At 36.1% G+C, this 17,054-nt stretch overlaps 2 protein-coding genes across 4 annotated transcripts in view; one reads left to right on the top strand and one right to left on the bottom strand.

The window, feature by feature from the left end:
- Window positions 1-634: 634 nt before the first annotated feature.
- Window positions 635-17,054, top strand: part of LOC126770466 (beta-1,4-N-acetylgalactosaminyltransferase bre-4-like) — a 266,346-nt gene continuing 249,926 nt past the window's right edge. Inside the window, exons 1-4 of one of the 3 annotated variants that reach the window (XR_007669459.1) lie at window positions 635-789; window positions 1,079-1,570; window positions 1,665-2,021; window positions 2,326-5,552. Coding sequence is in view for 2 of the 3 variants with exons in the window: in XM_050489854.1 (XP_050345811.1) it covers window positions 1,134-1,570; window positions 1,665-2,021; window positions 2,326-2,512 (981 nt within the window). In the remaining variant the exon portion in view is untranslated. The other 2 variants (XM_050489854.1, XM_050489855.1) reach the window with 2 other exon arrangements.
- Window positions 9,482-16,639, bottom strand: LOC126770872 (DNA polymerase nu-like). The gene is made up of 13 exons (XM_050490480.1): window positions 16,620-16,639; window positions 15,458-16,396; window positions 14,896-15,012; window positions 14,579-14,702; window positions 14,271-14,505; window positions 13,851-14,092; window positions 13,181-13,311; window positions 12,842-12,951; window positions 12,207-12,375; window positions 11,755-11,909; window positions 11,471-11,644; window positions 11,234-11,383; window positions 9,482-10,254 (listed from the first exon to the last, which is right to left on the bottom strand). Exons 1-13 carry the CDS (start codon window positions 16,637-16,639, stop codon window positions 10,127-10,129), a joined length of 2,694 nt encoding a protein of 897 aa, XP_050346437.1. The 3' UTR covers window positions 9,482-10,126.

The following is a 17,054-nucleotide window of genomic DNA, read 5'->3' as shown; positions in this document are numbered from 1 at the left end:
AGAAATTTCCTAGATAAATTAATCATTTTAAATAATGCCAGACATTTCTTCAGGTCATAACTAAGTCTAAATAAAAGTCTTATAAATAATTATCTATGGCAAAAATAATGGATTCAAGCATAAGCACAACATTTTTTCTGCTTTCATTGTTCTCTTGATAAAATGCTAAATGAAATATTTATCCAAAGATAAAAACTCTGAATTGTTTGTTGCGGACTTCTTTTCACGCATATTTTACTTTGTTAAAGACTTGATTAATTTTTTTTGTAACGGATCAATTTAAAATTTTGTAAATAAAAATATAATTAAGTATGCCTACAAAGTACAAAGAGTATACAATATATGTAATATGTATATTACATTTATTATTATTTTAGAAAATACCACTAGTCCTTAATGGTTTTAAAATCCATACAAACAGATAATTTAAATAGTAATTGTTGTATTATTTATAGTGTAAACCATGATTACTCTGGAGTGTAGTATGCTGTGATTCTGTCATCGTCATTTAAACTAAAAATTAGTAGTAATAAAAATAGTAAAATGAATACAGAGTAAATAAAAGTAACCACTACATTTAAAACCACATATATAGTATTCCGCTTCTGCTTAATGCTGCTGTCATTGTCTAAATAAATACCTCTACCGGCGTTGTTATCAAGGATTATCATTTTGCAAAATATACACTAGAATTTTGAAATGATAATGCATACGCAAAAATAAACTAATAACAATACCTTAAAATAATACAAAACATAAAAAAGACAATGTATTGATTCTTAAATTTTGGTATGTTGCTATTACTAGGTACCTATTGTGTTTACCTTATACGATGATAGAACAGTTATGATCATAGTATTCTTAACAAAGATAAGATATTGTGTAGATGTAATACGCAGATCCATTATCCTTTTTTTCGTATTTATACAATTTTAAATATTAATGTCAAAAGAAAAGCAAAATAATAAATTATAAGGTTACAATAAATTATCTTTGTAAAACATAAGTAATCATTTCTTTGCGTATTCTTATAAATTTGTTTAAATATTTTTTTTTAATTATAATTTCATTTTTTCAGATTCACTGGAAGCTTTGCGGAAATTTCTTGTCGACCTGTAAAAAAAATACTACAAATGCCTAAATGGTTTCTAATTCAAAGGTTTCTGCAAGTGCGTCTTTCAACATGTCTCTTTATCACACTATGTCTTATTGCTGTAATCCAATTCTTTGCATCATATGGTTACTACAACTATGATCATTTGGCACAAGAAAGTTTGCGCCATCATCTTTATGTACAATATAATCCAAAACTTATAACGAAGAAATCAAAACCAGACTGTAGATACAATGATGTTCTACAAAATGATAAATCAATACATAGTTGGGAAATACCAAGAACATATAATGATTTTTTACCAAATGGTATTATAAATGGAAGCTATACTCCTGAAGATTGCACTCCTCTTTTTAGTGTTGCTATTCTAGTAACATACAGAAACCGGCAAAGTCAATTGGACATATTTATCCCTTACATGCACAGCTTTTTGAAAAAACAAAACATACATTACAAGTGAGTTACAGTTTATTGTGCAATTAATAGTTTTTTTTTATTATATGTGGTTTGTTGCATAATTATGTATTCTATAAATGTATTGAAATTTCAGAATATATGTAATTGAACAACAAGATGAAAGACTGTGGAACAAAGGCTTACTATACAATATTGGAGCGAGGCAAGCTATGATGGACAAGTTTCCATGTCTTATTTTGCATGATGTTGATCTCTTGCCTCTAGATGAAAGTAACCTCTATGTGTGTTTAAAACAACCTCGGCACATGAGTGCGAGTATAGATAAATTTAGATTTGTACTAATTTACAAATCATTGGTTGGTGGTGTCTTAGCTATTACATCAGACCAGTATAAGGAGTTGAATGGCTTCTCAAACAGGTTTCAAGGTTGGGGTGGGGAAGATGATGATTTTGCTGGGCGAATATCAAAGCACAATCTTGAAATATTGAGGTGAGTGCAGAATTCTTATCTACTAATAGATAAGCTGTAGCTGTAGCAATTATTAATATAATCAGTGTAATGAAATATAATTATATGATCCACTAAAGAGGCTACTAATCATTTATCAATTAAATTTTTAACACTAACAGTATTACGTTTTTAATTAAATAAGTTCTAAGTATTACATATGTCTTAAAAAAGCTTGACTTTATTTTTTTACATAATTTTTCTAGGTACTACATACTGGATAAAAATTATCATTTTATTTTCTTTGGCCACCTCTTACTAAATATTTTATTTTTGTTTTTTATAGATTTCCCCCACACATGTCAAGATATACAATGCTACTTCACAAACAAGAACATAAAAATGATGACCGCCATCGCATTATGGTGGAGAACGAACACAATACTCAAAAAGATGGATTGAACTCTATTCGCTATAAAGTCAGCAACATTAAGAATCACAGACTATTCACAATGATCAAAGTAAGGTTATGATTAAACTACTAGCTATTAGATATATGAGCCATCAGTAAAGTCATAGGTTGATAGATGTTTAATATAGAATTCATGTGTGCATTCAGAGGATTTTCAAAATATATATTTCAACTTGTTGTCTCCTCCTCTGTAATATGATACTGACACTATATACCATTGCTTACTAAGGGCTGTAAATTTAAGATCTGGTGTTCGAATAGTAGGTTGAGCCTATAAAAGTTATTCGGTGTTATCTGTCAAGAAATTATTAGGCACTTGTGCCTGGTTGTGCCCGTAAAAGCCTTGGTCCTGACCTGATCTCACTCAACAAGCCTAACTGCCTTCCAGTCGGTTTAGGAGTCAGGGAATAGTCTCCTGAGCATAATCGTGTTTTTGATGTTTGTGTGATTTGCAGCCATGGCTGAATTTCGGTCAGGACATTAAGGACTGGATATTCGTGACATGCCATCGTTTGAGTTACTTTAATTGTTGCCATAGTCATAGGTAACGTCCAGTCAAGCACGGTCATTGATGTATATCCACCTCTTAGTTACATCATACGTAGGTTTTTTATAGGGTTTATCATATTCATCATATTCATGTTTGAATGTTATAATAAATAAAATTTTTGAGTAATATTCTATTCTACTCTAAAATTTTGTTGTTAAATTTTTTGTATATAAAAGATAAAAGACATGGAAAGATAGCAAATGGCGTCTCTTATAGCACTCAAAACTAAATGTGTTTAGTATTTAAAATTAGATATATCTCTGCATATAATAGTTACATGTCTAACACTCAACTCAAATATTATTTACTCAATATTAATAGTATATAAATAAAGTATGAAAAATATTATAAACATGTTAACTTAATAAGTTCAAAGCTGCAAATGTTGCCAGGTGATTTATAAATTAACTATTTTCTCTGTAGTGACATTGCAATTGGTAAATGATTTTCTTGTAATACTCGAGTTATACCTTGAGACGTTTCACACTAGATTAAGTAATGATGTCACAAATATTACTTACTGCAACTGTACAAGTCTAAACGATAACATAAGATCTATCTCGTGTTTTGCACATTTTTTATATTAAAGAGAATGACCAAAAATGTATGGACTTTGGTCCAAATGTCTAAATCAATTACTAAATACCGAGTCATTATAACCAGACCGCAACAACAAATATGCAGTCAGTGAAATGTAAATAACTGAATCAAAAGTCATGTCTTTTTTTACCTTTCTATGCAAAAAATATCGTTAGTATAATACGGTCCATCGCACATTTTGAACTAAACTACGCGTTTTATGTCATGCCGCTTGGTATCCCTCGTTAGGTTTTCGCTGAAAAAGATTAACTTTATTATATATTAATTAATTTGACCAAAAGGCCCGGAAGAAAGAAAACACAACGCGTGTTCCAGGTACCCAGACGCGTTTCAAGTAGTACCAGATACCTGGGTACCTGGTACTCAGGTAAAAACCGCTTGCATTAGTGCTCTAGCACATTATTTGCTAAGTGCGAAAGGGATAAAAAATAGTGTTATCTTTAATTTGCGCGGGGTTATCGGTGAATCATCATTACCGTCGCATAAAGAGTAGCTACGCACAATTAAAATGGATTTAAATAAATAGTGAAGCAATAAAAGTTACTATTATTATTTTTCATATAGTCATAACATTTACTGACAGCTTATTTTTTTTTTGTCTCGTACTAAAAGTTACTCTTTGTTTAGTGGACTATAAGTCTACGAAGGTCTCGTTAGTTGTGGATATTTGACGAGCCGGTTGGCGTGGTTAGTGGATATTAGGTCCTTACATATGAAATTAGTGTTTTGTCGTAATGACCACTTTGATCTCAATTATCTCCTTTTTGGTTAAGAATAATAAATTCATTTAGCTGGTACATTTGAGTTTTGGAAACAGTCATTCATTTGTTTTTTCCTCATTATTTTTTTCTTTGGCGACGCTTATTACCGCACAATGGAAAACATGAAATATCGGTGCAGAAACAGCTCGAAGGATTAATGACGTGTACTGCGCTGGTGTCGCAAAAGAACGTACCGTGCTACGTTTTTGGTTTCAACGTTTTCGTTCTGGAAATTTCGCCCTTCAGAACCAACCCCGTGGACGGCTGGAGACCAAAGTGGAAAATGAAGAATTAAAGGCTATTGTGGAAGCGGATCCATCATCCATCCATCACAAAGCACTTCAGAGATAGTTGCAGGCTTCAGGGTAAGTAATAAAACTGTATTAATCCACTAGAGTCCTAATAGCATCATCTCCTGAAGAGCTGCATTTAATTATGAGCCGTGTTAATGAGTGCAGTGAAAACGCTGGTCTGAGGATGAACCTATCAAAAACGAAGATCATGGTGTTATCTAAACATAGCTTCGATGACATTGCTATCATTGTAGCAGGCCAAAAAATTGAGAGGGTGCGCAAGTACAAATATCTGGGGACATGGCTTAATGACACCTGGAGCTGTGAACAGGAGGTAAAGACTCGCATCGAAATAGCTCGAAGTGCCTTCGCACGTTAAAAAAGGAATTTTCAATCGCAGACTTAAGATCCCTGTGCGCATACGACTCCTACATTGTTACATCTGGCCTATACTTCTTTAAGGATTCGAGGCGTGGACACTTAAAGAAGACCTCAAGAAACGTATAGAAGCTTTCGAGATGTGGGCATATAGACGTATGTTGGCCATTAGTTGGACTCAAAAGGTCTCGAACGTGGAAGTTTTGCGACGCGTCAACCAAAAACGGCAACTTTTGGAGACTGTCAAGAGAAAAGTTGCATATCTCGGACACGTGCTTAGGCATGAAAGATATGAACTTTTGCAACTGATTATGATGGGAAAAGTTGCCGGAAGGAGAGCTGTTGAGCGCAGAAAAAAGTCTTGGCTGTGCAACATCCGTGAATGGACGGGAATCGCGAGTGCTGCTGAACTCTTTCGCCTCGCGATGAACAAGAAGGAGTATTTAAAACTGACTGCCAACCTTCGCTAGTCGGAGTGGCACTCGAAGAAGAAGAATCCACTAGAAGCAAATCGGGAAAGTATAGAAATTGAACGATGCGTCGACTGCTGTGTTACTTTGCTTAACTGTGTCAGTTAATGAAGGGATTTTAAATCGAATCATTATTTGTGATGAAAAGTGGATACTGTACGATAACCGGAAGCGCTCGTCGCAATGGCTGAACCCTAGAAACCTAGCCAAATCCTGCCCTAAACGAAAATTGACTCAGAAAAAGTTACTTGTGAGTGTTTGGTGGCCTAGCGCCGGTGTCGTTCACTACAGCTTTCTAAAATCTGGGCAAATGATTACGGCAGATATCTATTGTCAGCATCTGCAAACCATGAAGGAAAAACTAGCTGCTAAACAACCGAGATTGGTCAATCTCTCTAGGCCACTGCTGCTTTACGACAACGCAAGACCACACACTGCACAACAAACAACCACTAAGTTAGACGAGCTACAGTTAGAATGTCTGCGACATCCACCGTACTCCCCGGACCTTGCTCCATACAGATTACCATTTTTTCCGGAATTTAGACAACTTCTTACAAGGAAAAAAATTCAACTCCGATGCGGCAGTCCAAATTGCATTCAAAGAGTTTATTGATTTCCACCCATAACACAATGCTTTTTTTAGTAAAGGGATCAATGAACTACCTATGAGATGGCAAAAGTGCATAGATAACATCGGTGCATACTTTGATTAATTAAATATATTTTACAAAAAAAAGACTTTATATTCCTTCCGTACAAAACGCCAATTTCATATGTAAGGACCTAATACTTGCCTTTCATGCCGAAGGTTGTGGGTTCGATTCCCACCCAGGACAGATATTTGTGTGCATAAACATATCTGTTTGTCCTGAGTCTGGGTGTAATTATCTATATAAGTATGTATTTACAAAAGAAAAATAATATATATAGTATATCAGTTGTTTGGTTTCCATAGTACAAGCTGTGTACAAGCTTAATTTGGGATCAGATGGCCGTGTGTGAAAAATGTCCCAGGATATTATTATTATATTTGGACCACTTTTGGTCATTCTCCTTTAAATATCTTCTGCACCAAAATAAGTTATATGTTATTGCAATAATTCACTTAGTCAATGTTGAACACTTAGGTCGTAAAATCAGTCTTATCGTTATAAATATATCAGTAACAAATCTAAATGGTCCCCGAGATGGTCATTTAAAACTTTAGAAGAGAGACGGGAATACAAAATAGCCGTTTCGTAACCGTCTCCAACCTTTTTCAATTAAAATAGTTTGATATTAATAAACAATGTTTAAATTAAGCTTTTATCTTAATCTTTCTACAAAAATATTATTGAGCAAACTATTTAGCTTGATAATGAAGTTGAATAAAAGCTTGTATGTAATCAGATAAGTTTCCGACGCTCAATTTTTAAGTTTAGTTTTATTTTTATTGCGGGTTTATAATATATTTATTTCTATAAATATCTCTCTGTATTCATTATTATGTTAAATTGATTGGTATCAAAAATTTATATGTATATTTACTGTAATTAAGAACTTTAAAGCTATAAGCTTAAGCTTAAAAGCTTTAAAGTATATGAGGCTGTCTGTTTTTTATTTATACATCAAATTCAATAGTTCCTTTAAATATTTTTGTATATTTAAGAGCGTTTATACTAGATTAGCCCGTTACGCAGGTTTTCTCTAAAAGTCATGAATATTTTCTACATTGGAAAATCCTACATTAAAACCACTGATATTTGACGAATTAAATAAGTCATGTTTAAATGAGCCCTAAGTTATTCCTGTAAAAACTACAAAGGCGAACAGACTTCTTACTCTAGCCAATGATATTTTTTTAATATTCGTATATTTTATTATTTTAGAAAATAAGTAACTTTAACTAAGCAGAATCCAGAATATTAAACTTAAAGCAATATTTTTAAATCTACAAAACTTCATCTTTAACCGAATAAATACTCGTGCAATAATTAAGTTTGTCTTTAAATTACGGATAAATCGTTTTGATCAAAACTTATTTTGTATATAATTTATTTTGTATTTATATACATTTTTTTCATAGATATTTAAAGTTTAAATTCTTCTGACGACAATACATTTTTACGGTACGCATGACAAGATTGTGCAGCTAGATTTTTTTATAAAGCTATGATAGCAGCCCGAACAGCTATTTTTTTAATCTGTGTATCATTAGAAATTAACTACAAATTTTGAATAAAATTACTCATGACTATTGCACTGCGTTTGTTAATAGTAATCAAAAACGGTTACCATGAGGAAAAATCGATTTAATTTTTTTCCTTATTTTTTATTTATTTTAAATAACTGCCTATATCCAATAGGTAGTTTATTATTTCAGTAATTTATTATGACTCGTATGTTTGTATTCGTTTGTTATTTATACCCACAAAACGTTACAGAATAATAAAATGTAATAGGATCAAGACGTTTTATTTCGTTTGGCTACTCTAGTCCTTATGTAGTTGTGATTATACACACATACGCACTCACATCGCACACAAGTTTTTTTTTTTATAGAATAGGAAGTAAGTGGTCACCAACGCCGTCAAAAAGCCGAGATGGCCCTGCGGTAAGAACGCGTGAATCTTAACCGATGATCGTGGGTTCAAACCCGGGCAAGCACCACTGAATTTTCATGTGCTTAATTTGTGATTATAATTCATCTCGTGCTTTACGGTGAAGGAAAACATCGTGAGGAAACCTGCATGTGTCTAATTTCACTGAAATTCTGCCACATGTGAATTCTACCAACCCGCATTGGAGCAGCGTGGTGGAATAAGCTCCAAACCTTCTCCTCAAAAAGAGGAGAGGAGGCCTTTAGGCCTCTGCCTCGAATTTTGCGGGCAGCGGGGCGGCGGCGGCGGCGGCGCGGCAGCGGAGCGGGCAACGCATACCTGTTCTCCAAACCAGCGGGCAGATCGCGCGGCACTATAGCGGTGTAGTGTTGTGTTCATGGTTGTGTTGTCGAGATATTTGTTTTTATTCGCGAACGAAATGTCTGAAAAACGGCGACATCTTTTTGATTCAAATTTATTCCTAACGCTCGATTTATTGTGGGCAAAAGAAGAAGTGGATCCCTACTATAGGGCAAGGAAAATAAATGGCGAGTTTTATCGAAATTATGAAGAACAGAGACAAAATCCCGACAAATTCTACGACTAATAATTGGTTAATTATTCTTCTATTTTTATGGTTCACATCTTTGCTGTTCCATATGGGTGTCCTCTCAAAGATTGCCGAAATAATTAGCTCTTGCACGTCCGAAGACATTTTGATACGTCACAAAAAAAATGTACAACACTATACCTACAATGCAGACGCGCAACGCGGGCGGTCACCGCTTGACTGGAGTGCACCGCTCGTTGCCCGCCCCCGCGCCGCTCCTGCACCGCTGTATTCGAGGGCCGGTCCATTTGATTATACGCGTAAGATCCTGCCGCTCCCGCGCCGCCGCCGCCGCCGCCCCGCTGCCCGCGAGATTCGAGGCAGAGGCCTTAGCCCAGCAGTGGGACATTCACAGGCTGTTACGGTACGGTACGGTCACCAACGCCCATAGACATTGGTATTGTACACTACACTATTATTACACTGGCTCACCCACTCTTCAAACCGGAACAGAACAAAATATCAACTACTGCTGTTTTGCGGTAGAATATCTAATGAGTTTCACGTAGCTGTACCACCAGTTTATAAATGACAAAAATTTACAAGCGGCAGTTGGAATAAACGCTCTTAATTATTATTTGTTAACCAATTGTCACCGTCGCCCATTTGTCGTTGGCAGTTGCCACCTCGTTCTTATATACTTAAGTCATTATATCATAATTTACGCATGTCAAGCAACTTAGTTAAGATTTAGTTTAAACCAACTTTTCAGTAACTAGAGATTAAATTTTGTTGACAACTAGTAATAACGAAAAATGCATGTAAAAAAGTTATTTTTGACACATTTATTGAATTACTCCTTTTTTTAGTAATATAAATACATTAGAAACGAAATTATATTTTAAAAATGAAATATATACTCGTGTAAAGGTGTTTAGTCAGCCGATATTTTTTGGTCACTATGTATGACTTTGTTGTTTTTACATATCCTTTGTATTTATTTAATTATATTACTTGGAGTGTGTTCTGTATTAAGCTCTGACATTAATATCAAAGTTATTGTACTCAGTGATAATATATTGTATAAGAAATAATTAACTGTGTTGTTATTTTCATGCATTGTGTATTTCTTCTATTTACTAGAGGATTTGGTCCAGAGGCTGGGATACGTGATGTTTAACCGGATATAGCAGATCCAAACTCGGTAGCCCTCTGAGTTTACAAGTGATCAATTTGTGTTTATAATTAATCTCGTTTTCGGTGAATTAAAATATCGTATATAAACCTGTGTACGTCGGATAAAATTATGATATATATGTATCCAGCAACTCGCATTGAAACATCGCGGAGGATTAACCTCCAAAGCTCAAGACAAGAGGCTTTTGCCCAGCTGTGAGATATTTACAGGCTGTTATATTTTCACTAGACTACCTGACACTAAAACTAAAATGGACTACTACATGTATTACAAAAATTATAATGACTATGTAGCTAAATAATGTCCTTCGGGATGAATTCTTCCAATTCCCCCCAATTCGTTCCGCGATACATCGCGACGGGTAGCGCTATGTCCATACCGCATTCTCGACCGCAATTTTCCATCGTCGCTTTGATAATGGCTGGAATAGTACTGCCGTGTGTGGTTTACATTGGAAAAATACCGCAGCGATAAAGTTTTTTTTATAATAGTATATGACAGATATTGGCATTGTAAGAAATGTTAACCATCGCTTACATCGCCAATGCGCCACCAACCTTGGGAACTAAGGTGTTATGTCCCTGTACCTGTAATTACACTAGCTCACTCACCATTTAAGCCGGAACACAACAATAACAAGTACTGCTGTTTTACGGTAGAATATCTGACGAGTTGGTGGTACCTACCTAGAGGGGCTTGCACAAAGCCCTACCACCAGTAGGGCCAAGAAGGATCAAGTGTTGATAACATTATAACATGAATTCATCTGCTTGTTGATAACGAATAACACTGAAAAAATCTCGCTGAGTTTCTTTCACCGGTTCATCTCAAGTCTGAGGTGTTTACTTCCGAACCGCTGGTAGATTTACGATAATTAAGCAAATGCAGCGTTTCTATATTGAATGAGGGCTTTTGACTTTGAGCTCCACAACCACTGCCAAATGTAAAGATCAAACAAGGTAAACAAGATATGCTTGAGTAAGAGGCATAGCTAAAGACAGTAAAAAAGGCAATAAAATGTGCCGTCAGCACATCGCCTTTTTAATTGTACTCCATATTTGGCACGACGAAATCATAACAATTTATTATTAGATTATTATAATACATTAACCAATCAGTCAGTACAGGGTACTCAAACAATTGTGACGTGTCGTAAATAAATATATATTATTCCTTCGGTCTTTGAGTATAGGCTAGCCTCATACCTGGATCCGTCTCTCAAAATTATCTGCCTCAATACCTCAAGATTCAAGAGATCGTGTGACCGACGTGATCTCAATATCTGTTTTCCACATTTGTGACATATGTTAACTTTTGCAGTTGGTTATCTATATCGGCACATTCCGGGTAATAGTTGATTGAAATTATCTACAATATTATCATTTACAATGCAATCTTACCAGCAGCTCTGTCCAGGTGTTCTTCCAGCACTTCCCATACGAGCTCATCGTGTATCTGCAGCACCAGATGGCCATCGATCGGAGGATCTGCCTTCCTCAACTCGTCCGTAGTTAGAATCATCGCTGTTTTGCACAAATCAGCTGCCGTACCTGAGGAACCGTTACAAGGAAAACAGAACATTTAGAGGTAGACTATATACAAAAAGATGTTTCAATTTTTAGTTAGCGAGTATCGACCCTGTATAATGAAGTTAACGGCTTGTCGTTCCGCGTGCGACTTTTCCGCGAAGTTGGAACTGCAAATGTTGCGGAAGGTCCTCGCCCTCCCACTCGCGAGCGTCAGGCGACCGTTGCGGTTCTCACATTCAGTTACAACCGATTTACTAAAATTTTTGAGCGATGGAAATGTTCCTATAACAAAAATGTCTTTCGTTTTAGTTCTTTATTTAATTAGTAGCCAATGTATACGAATTAAAGATCGTGGTCGCGAAAGGCGGGTTACATATCTTCGTTCACTCAACTGTTAAAACTGGTCATAATCGAGAGCACTCGCTCGTAGTCCACGTCGAGGATCTCCATGAGCTTCCTGGCGCCGGCGCCGTACACGCTCGCGTACACGAGCCGCTTGGTGCGCGAGCGCTCCGCCGCAGTCACGGCCGCGTCCGCCTCGTTCGACCTGTCGTCCCCGGGCCCGCACCGGCTATGTTTACTGGTGGAAGGGTTCCGCGCGAGCGCGCCATGTTAGGTGACGCGCACTCGCAGTCATCGCCCCGTCAAACCAAAATTGTATGGCTGCATTTGTGTTTTAGTTGGGTCTGCAATATATAATGGACCGATGGCTCCAATGGCTGGGGGGCATGACGGAGATGTTCACGGTGCCGACGTCAAAGATTGAGCCTAACCGTTTACTGGTGCTACTTCGTATATAAAGACAAAGGTAATCGGTTTGGCGCGGGCGGGCGCAAGGCCTCACCAGAGCTGCGCGAGGTGCCGGAACAGGTCGGGCTGCGCCAGCGCGGCGCGCAGGCGGCCGTCGCGCACGCGCGCCGCCAGCACGCGGCACTCGGCGTGGCGGAAGTCTGCCGCCAGCAGGCGCCGCCCCGCGCGCGGCACGTACGCGCGCCGGAGCGGCGCCGCCACACCTGCGGGTGTCGCCTCGTGAGCGCGGGTGTCGGCCCGGGGGTGCATCCAAAATACAAACTAACCGGATTTATCCGTCAAGAACTTCGCAGTAGTGCAATTTCAGATCGTCTCGTAAATTCGAGATCGTCGGATTATAAGAGTGAGTAGAGAGCACGCTCACGAGTGTACTCTCCCTTGAGCAGTACCGGGGTCGATATCGGTCAGGAAGAAATCATCACACCTCCGAGACCTTCCGCCTGCTCTAGGATTTCGTCGAGAAATTTCTGTATCCCGATTCCACGTCAAAATACTTCAAAAACGACGATTACTTGAATATTACGTTGTTGCTAACAACGCACAGAACCGACGACGATTAAGAACGCACATGAGTAGCTCTGAAGTTGATGACCGTATGGGATGAATTATTATGGAATAGTTAACTTATTATGACACACTTGTAACTAGTCTACTTAGTATTATCCTCACCGTCGTCTCCGTCCTTCGGAAACAAAACAAGGTTGAAAGGCGTTTTAGGTACAGCCTGGAGGTTGGGATTATTGCATGCTATACGACCCGTCGCGGCCGCAATTTGATCCCTACATCATACAAAATTAATAAACATTCGCTATGCACTTCAGTGTGAGCTGACAAAAAATAACAAAAAAATAATACTGATGTATCGCACGAAGCATAACAAGAGTGAGACGGAGTGATGAAAGAGAAGTGAGTTACTCGTCAGTTATCTGTCGTGTCAATAAATACAACGCGAAGGATGAATAAACTTTGAATTCACATTATACTATTAGATAATAAATGAGTTAAAACCAAGCGGGTCTGACGACTCCGTCTTTCACATGTTGCGCGATACCAGCTAGAAAGGTCGCATGCGCCTTGTGCAGGTGCCTGTACTCTAGTATCAATTTCGGCAGCGGATGAACCGACGTCAAACTGCGTAACTGGAACAAAGATTAAGCCAGATGCGATTTTCGTATAAAAAGGTAAAAAAACATGACTTTTCTTTCAGCTGTAACTTTTTACTGACTTTTTTTTATAGGATAAGAAGACGGACGAGCATATGGGCAATGTTAACCATGGCTTCCGTCAGCAATGCGCCACCAACCTTGGGAACTAAGATGTTATGTATGCCTGTAATTACACTGGCTCACTCACCCTTCAAACCGGAACACAACAATACCAAGTACTTCTGTTTTGCGGTAGAATATCTGATGAGTGGTATCTGGTTATAATGAATCGGTATTTAGTAACTATTTTATTATATAGGTCTCGTTAGTGGTGGTGGATAGTAGTAAATCACCTATTTATTTATCGCTCTAAAATAGTGATAATTAAATAAATAAGTCAATCAATCAATTTTTGGTAATTAAGTAGTCGCAAATTGGAACCCTGTATCGAGCCGATAAATATTATTAGTTTTATCAGAAGTTGGTAGTGTTATACTCCCGCGTTTCGGTGCGCTAGTTATGTCAATAGTCACCATAGCTTCAGCCGTAGACTTCGCCCCTTTGGAAGTTGTCTCCCTTATCTTCACATTACACTTTGTATCCAGCTTCAACTCGTCGTAGAGGATGGCCCGAACTTGCAGCGTCGAATTGATCTGGAAAGTCTTCCCGGCGGCTTTGTAGCATTCACTTTCAATTTCTTTCATTCGGATCATCAAAATATTTTCCATCGACTTCAGCTCGTCTACATCCACGGACACGCCGCGATGTTGCATATCTGTGTATGCATATAAATAGATACTGATGGGTGTGACACGGCGTGTAACACGTTTTCTTATCAATGCTAAGAGTATCAAAACAACTTTAAGATTAAAATTACTCTAAATACTGCTTCAAAATCTCAAAAGATTTTATTTTCCGAATTTCTTATAAAAATACTATAGTAATATAATTACCCGCTACTATCAGTAATATCTTCATTTCAATATCCACAAAAACCTTCCAAAGACCGTTTTCCACCAGCAATCCCTTTAACTTAACCGAGCTATCCTTTAGAAGAGTAATGTACCAGGCTGCCTTTTGCAACGAGCACTCAGTTGCTATCGTAAAATTTGGCGTACATTCTATAAGCTTCTGCACTTCAAAGAAATTTTCCGGTGGATTGTCTGGACTGAGCAAGCTCGACCCAATCTGCCGTACGTTCGAAATATTTTTTTTAAGATTTTTATAAAACTGCACGAATATTTTTAGGTGAATCAATTACCTTAATGTCAATAACATTTAAAACTGTGAATGATAGCTCAAAAATACACTTCAGATATATAATTAAGTCTTTAGCTTCGTAGCAAGTTAGCATATTGTTCGAAAATATTTTCCGTAATGTTTCGCTGGAAAGAAATCAATTTTATACTTTTATAACGCATTGTACTCATTGATAATGCCCTCCTGACCGCTAAACTAACCAAAGATAAGATGAACCCATAGACAATTTACTACTTGTTACTGATTTGATATATTTCTAAAAGTGATCGGAGAAAAATCGGTCGGGAGGACAAGAACAAATTAAACTTAGTATCTTACGTGCACCCGTTTATGTATCCTCGTAAATAATAGAATTTATCATTCCAATAGAGCAGAATTCCTTCAGCAACACTATTGACGTCTGTGTGCTGACAGTTCAGCTGGCTGAATCCGTTGCTGTTTTTAAAGTGATACAATTTGCGATTTAGTAATGTAATTCATTAACACTACTCAGAAGAACACATTATTCAGGATCAGATCAGATTGTGGTGGTGTGTTATTGTTGAAACCTACCCAGACGGACTTGCGCAAAGCCCTATCACCAAGTGGGTGTAGTTTATTAGCTACGTACTTCGAGCAAACAGAGCTACTTAGCCAATAAAGTTAAATGCAGATGAGATGGTTAATCTTGCCACCTTAATTTTTGACACACTTCAAAGTGTAAATATTAAGTAAATAAATTTAACTATAATCCTACCTATACACTAATATTATAACAACTTCACAATTGTCTATCGATTCTAATTCAATTATATATTGTGTGAAATTGTTATCATTTATAACAATAACATTGAATGTTAGATCTTTAACCGGTAATTGTGATTTGATTGGCGCAATAAACTTAGCGACCTTTTTATCTTTTATTGCCTTTGAAGATTTTTCTTTTTTTTCATCGATTCCTTCGTTATTGTCCTTGGCATTACTGTTTTCTACCATTTTAGTTACTTCAGCATATTTTATAGGTTTTTCAAATTTCATTATCCCGTCCTTATTAGCTAATTGTGCTTGTATAATCTTTTTATTATTTTTATGTTTGAAAACTGTCTCGTTTGAATGCTTATAATGTGTTGGTGGCGTTTTATTGCCATTCCTCGCTGCATGAATGTTGCAATCAATTTCATTACCGTAAACGTGGTCGAAGGTATCCGGTTCCACTTTATTATTTGGATCTACACAATTAAGCCAATTTTTGACGGTAGTCTTATATTTTTCTTTTCGAAAAATATTTTTTGATATCCCTTTATATTGCTCGTTTGTTTTTGATTTCTTTTTCAGCGGTTCTACGGCTTTTGTTGTATTTTTAGTTTTTCTTTCACCGTCGTTATCGCCTACGTGATCTAATTCTAGTTGTACCTTTTTTTTATTTGGAGGTAATTTCATATTAAAGGCAACATCATTTTTCTTTTCCATTTTATCATTGCTATTATCATTTGTCACTTCACATGTCACATTACTTGACTCGTAAATTTCCTTAAAGATTTCTCTATCGAAAATATCATTCCACGGAATAGCTTCACTTGGCTCATATTTTTCATTAGATATTTCTTTGACTTGGTTTGTACTTTGATGTGGAAGTTTTAACTCTAAACAACAATAGGATGTGGTAGAAGCAACACAATTAGTTGTTTCAGTTGGTACATTCACACCGCTATTAAAATCTGTTGTTTTTAATAAATCGATTGATGTAGACACTACTGGGATATTGTTATTACCTACATAACTATTTCCATTTTCCGTACTTATTTTTGATAGTGTTAAGGGCACATTCGATTCATTAAATCTGTAATGTTCATAATAAATATAGCAATATTACAAAGAATGATGCTGTTTTATATCATTTCGAATTAAAATAAAACTTACTTAATCATTTTTTTGTTTTGAGACTGTTGTTTTGACTGATTCAAATTATTTTCCTTATTTTGACTTTCTATAATAAAATAACTGCATATACAATTTAGAAATTTAAGATTAAGAAAATATTATGAGACACGGTAAGAACATACCGTTTTTGATTTTTATCCATGTGGCCATAACTTTTAATCCAAATGGAGACAAATGTTTTTCACATTTCCGAAGTAATAACAACTCATTTGAATTAAAATTTGTATTATTTTCCATAGTTCTTATTTAATCTAAATATTAAAGTGATATCGCTTAGTCACAAAAAAGAAACAATCGAACAAATTGGTAATAGTTCACGAGACTCGAAGTAATACGATAAACTTTTTAAATTTTATAGCGCCTTTTTTTAAATTGTGCAAGGTATTACTTACTTTTTTTAATAACAAAAAAAGACAAATAAATACAACAATTAATATCGAATATATATAAATGTATAGTTTTTTATGCATCAGTAATTTAATTACATTTTTTTATTTATCATAGCAATGTTAACAATTCATATATATTACAAAGTAATATGTTGTAAGTTGTAACAC

Source organism: Nymphalis io, chromosome 9, assembly GCF_905147045.1.
Source record: "Nymphalis io chromosome 9, ilAglIoxx1.1, whole genome shotgun sequence".
NCBI lineage: Eukaryota > Metazoa > Arthropoda > Insecta > Lepidoptera > Nymphalidae > Nymphalis > Nymphalis io.
The sequence above is the reverse complement of the archived record's forward strand: the minus strand, read 5'-3'. Positions and strand labels throughout refer to the sequence as shown.

What these genes read in the sequence shown, in the direction of transcription:
- LOC126770872 (XM_050490480.1), bottom strand. Translation starts at nt 16,639, where the DNA reads ATGGATAAAAATCAAAAACG. An exon ending in AAAGATAAAAAGGTCGCTAA is followed by an intron (nt 15,013 to 15,457) that starts GTTTATTGCGCC and finishes CTTTAAAAACAG; the next exon opens with CAACGGATTCAGCCAGCTGA. An exon ending in GGATACATAAACGGGTGCAC is followed by an intron (nt 14,703 to 14,895) that starts GTAAGATACTAA and finishes ATTTCTTTCCAG; the next exon opens with CGAAACATTACGGAAAATAT.